At 49.4% G+C, this 3,877-nt stretch overlaps 1 protein-coding gene across 1 annotated transcript in view; it reads right to left on the bottom strand.

Moving 5' to 3' along the window:
- Positions 1 to 540: 540 nt before the first annotated feature.
- gli1 (GLI family zinc finger 1) overlaps positions 541 to 3,877 on the bottom strand; it is a 59,281-nt gene continuing 55,944 nt past the window's right edge. Inside the window, 3 exon segments of the mRNA XM_020918541.2 lie at positions 541 to 2,856; positions 3,196 to 3,490; positions 3,615 to 3,857. Of these exon segments, the coding sequence (XP_020774200.2) occupies positions 572 to 2,856; positions 3,196 to 3,490; positions 3,615 to 3,857 (2,823 nt within the window). The 3' untranslated portion in view covers positions 541 to 571.

Below are 3,877 nucleotides of genomic sequence, written 5' to 3'. Positions count from 1 at the left end.
ATACTGATATACCTCTGGTGAAGACTAGCTGTGATAAGCAAAACGTGATTACAGAATATTATTTACTAGCACCGAAAAAAGCTTTCTTACTACAAGCATGGTTTAGCTCAGCTTTAAAACGCTCCATGGTGAAATCTTATAGAGATTATCTACTGCCCCAATGTCATGTACATTTATGACACACACAAATATGTTATAACAGATATAATGTATATAAAATCTATGTACAGGTCCTTCGTAGCTCCAAAGCCAAGTGTGGTGGGAATGCCTGTTAACAACAGTTTGATATGAGTCAGGCATGGGGCTCTGTGTCTTACATTAAGGCAAGTATAAGTACCAAAATTATCAAAACAGCAAGGCAATCTGGTCAGGCACCTTTGGTTTCTAATGGGATTATTAACACACCCCTGGTAACCAAAAACTGAGTACACGTGATTATTGCTGTACCATTACTGTGCAGAATCATTGGCTATTCAAAGTGTTGACCAAAAGATAATTAAATCAGCTGCAAAAAGACAACACTACATAGCATGTCCAGGCTGGTGGATATATATAAACAGTGTAACAGTCTTCAGGACATTGTGTTCAGGTATTTGTTTTCTCCAGCCAGTGAGGTGAGCATGGATGTCATGTCCCCCACTGCCATGTTGGACAGTCCTGTGCCTGCAGCAAGGCTCACAGAGGTCTGGGGGGTCGTAAGGCGGGATGAGGCCTGGGAGGAGGAGCCTAACTGTCCAGGGGCAGCGTTCCCCGAGGTGAATGAAGGAGAGTCTGTGTCATCAATGATGGAGGTGAAGTCTATTCGAGCGTTGTCCAAGTCCAGGTTCTCTAAGGTGTTGGACATGGGGCCAGATTCAGAAAAAGGAGCAAGTTGAGCATTTTGTGGGTCTATGTGTTTCTCCATGTCCATGCTAATCTGACCAGAGTAATACATGTTATTGTTTGTGGGGGAAAACATCTCATTTTGGGGGGCCTGAGGGTGCTGGACTGGAGGAAGCCGGACCCCTCGTCTTGGACTGGTGGTGGGGTGGACGGGGCTGAGGTGGGGTGGGCTGTTTAGATATGTCCCTCCCATTTGGGACAGGCTGTTTTGGCGGCTCAGAGGCTTCCTGCCAGGGGGAGGCCTAGGGACCATGTCCTGATTGTAGCAGGGAGCTTGGAGACCTGCCATCTGCTGGTCTTTAGGAGTCATTGCACCTCTGCTGTGGGCCGGAGGACTCAAGACCATGTTTTGGTTGGGGTAAGCAGGATAGGCCTGATTGGGGTAGAGATTCTGATTTTGGTGCTGTGGACTGTGCTGCATCATTTGTCCACTCATATCCATGTTGTCAGAGAGAGGAGGGGCTTTGATTGGCGCTTCATTCTGTTGTTCCCACATGAGCGCTTGCTGAGACTGTACATAGTTCCTCACCATCATCTCCTTCACCTGCATCATGGGCGTCTCTGACCTTTGCCCCTCAGAAAGTGCATTACCGGCACAACCCAGACTCATGCTGCCTCCACTAGGAAAGGAGCTTTGGTTTTGGAAATCACAGCCCATGTTGTTGGTGTTTCTCATCATGGCCTGTCCCGTGGGGTAGCTCTGGCCTGGCTGTAGATGCATGCGCTGCTGCTGTTGGAGCTTTGCACTCTGACAGGCGTCCCCGGTCCCCATCCCGGGGTGGAACTGCTCTGGTTTAATGGTTAGTTTGTGAGTGCCCTCTGCATTGTTGTACATTCCAGGCTGATTGTTGTTGTAGTGGGATTGAGACTGCATGTTAGGATCTGCATACGGCATGCCTCTCTGGTCCTGGCTCCAAGGTCCAGCAACTGTGTCACCTCCCTGGCCTAAAGCGGGATAATGAGGACCTGATGGGCTCAGCTGACAGTTGCTCATCCCGTACTCTGCCTGTTGGAGAAGGGTGTTGGATGAGACGTCTCCAGCCTGCTGGTAATGCCCCTGGTTATAACCCTGGTCAGTGCAGCCCAGAGGATCATGACCTGGTGACAGCTGGTTCGACACAGGACCCCCAAGGCCCTGCTGCGGGTATCCCATGTAATTCCTCTCAGGGCCCATGTGGTGCTCCATTCCCACAGACTCCATCATGACATTTTCGGTGATGCTGGGTGGGCGAGGAGAGTATATGTGTCTGCCCATGCTCGAGTCATTGCCACGGTGCTGGAGAGCGTTCCTCCGACTCATCAGGGACACATTAGTGAGGCTGTTGAAGCGCTTGGGCAGGGTCTGTGGGTCTGCTGCGGACCGCACCGGATCACTGGCCCTCCTGGCGTTGTTCCCTGGAGCCTGGTGAGGGTAGATGATGCCAGTACCATACTCTGTGTTAGCACTGTGCCTTCTTGGACCACCATGTTGAAGGAAAGCAGGCAAAGGCTGTCCCTGATAGTCACCTAGCATGCCCGCTCTTCTTGCTGGCGTCCCAGGCTGCTCCATATTGGGTAAAGGAGTGGGAGGAGGGCCACCTGTTGCCGCTGCGTATTTGGCTTTCAGGTTGTACTGCTGAGCTGGGGTGAAGTTGGCTAGTCCTGGTAATCCACCAGATGGACAAGTGGGGCCTCTTCGATTAATTTCAGGAGAAAGAGGGTCTCCTCCTGCGCTCTGCTCTGGGCCTGTGAGGTGTGCCGCACCACCTCCCATCTGAGACACCTCGCTGGATCGCCTGCTGGACAGATACGGGGACACCATGGAGGACCTGCGGCTCACGGTGTAGGCGGAGCTGAGGCTGCTGGTGCCGCTGCCTCTTCGGTCAGAAGAGCAGCCCATGGATGCACTGCCACCGTCATGACTAGAGAGCTCCATCACCCGCCGGTTTGAGAGGAGGGGAGAGGGGGCACACATCCCCATGTTCTCACCCGCACCTGTGGTAAATAAGGATAATGTTTACAATGTTACTTTCAAATATACCTGTAAATAATGAATGAAGTTACAGTGACATATTAATTGTTGAATATTCAAATTAACACAAAATCAAGAGTTATTGTTTGTCAGGGTCGCAAGATCTCGTGCCAGAGGATTGCGCAAGATAAATTGCTACAAGACTGTGCTCACAAATTATCTTCTGAGATGTTTTTCTGTGTTTACTTAAATTTGGAAAATTGCAAACTGAACCGCACAATTAATTTATTACAAGTTATGTCAAAATCTCGTCTTGCCCTTTCTTGTTTCTAATTCCATTCCTAGTGTACACATAAATTTACCAGGAATGGCTGGCAGCTTGTTGTTGTTGCAGCGTGAGGGAGGAGTTGGCCTTCGGATTTGTTTCAGTTTGTCAATCTTGAGGTTCTCCAGTCTCTTGAGAGCTTGTGCTGACATCCCCACACTTCCTGGTTCTCCTCCTGCTCCAGTTACTCCATCTTCCAGTGCTGTGAGGTCCTCCAGGCTACCTGCTGCGTTAAGGTTCATCTCTACCCCACTGTCATTGTTATTACCACTCCCTAGAGGAGACCGCTCGCTACTGCAGGAAGACTGACCTCCAGGACTTGGCTGGGATTTCTGAAAAAAGTGAAATGTTCAAAATGTTAGGTTTTGGGGGATTTAACAACAATATTTTGTGATGTTTAGATGAGGGTCTATATGTTTTCACATAACACGCTAAAACCTTTTTTTGTTTACTTACAAGAGCAGTGTCGGGAGCCAAAAGTTTACAATCGTCCCTGCGTGGTTCCTCTTTCTCTAGCAGCAGTTCTGTGTTCTGGCCACCAGGTGTCATGGCAGAGTTAGGGGGACGAGGACCAGTATCACCTCTGTGTTTCTTGGTGATGTGAGCCTCAGGACCATGCACTGTTTTCACATGTTTACGCAGTGAGCTAGGATCTGTGTAGCGTTTAGTGCAGCCAGGGATCTTGCACACATATGGTTTCTGTAAAAATACAAAATAAT

The sequence above is a fragment of the Boleophthalmus pectinirostris genome, unplaced genomic scaffold (assembly GCF_026225935.1).
Source record: "Boleophthalmus pectinirostris isolate CB_2022bp ecotype Guang Dong unplaced genomic scaffold, ASM2622593v1 HiC_scaffold_3, whole genome shotgun sequence".
Lineage (NCBI taxonomy): Eukaryota > Metazoa > Chordata > Actinopteri > Gobiiformes > Gobiidae > Boleophthalmus > Boleophthalmus pectinirostris.
Note: the sequence above shows the minus strand (reverse complement) of the source record. Positions and strands in the feature narration are given on the sequence as shown.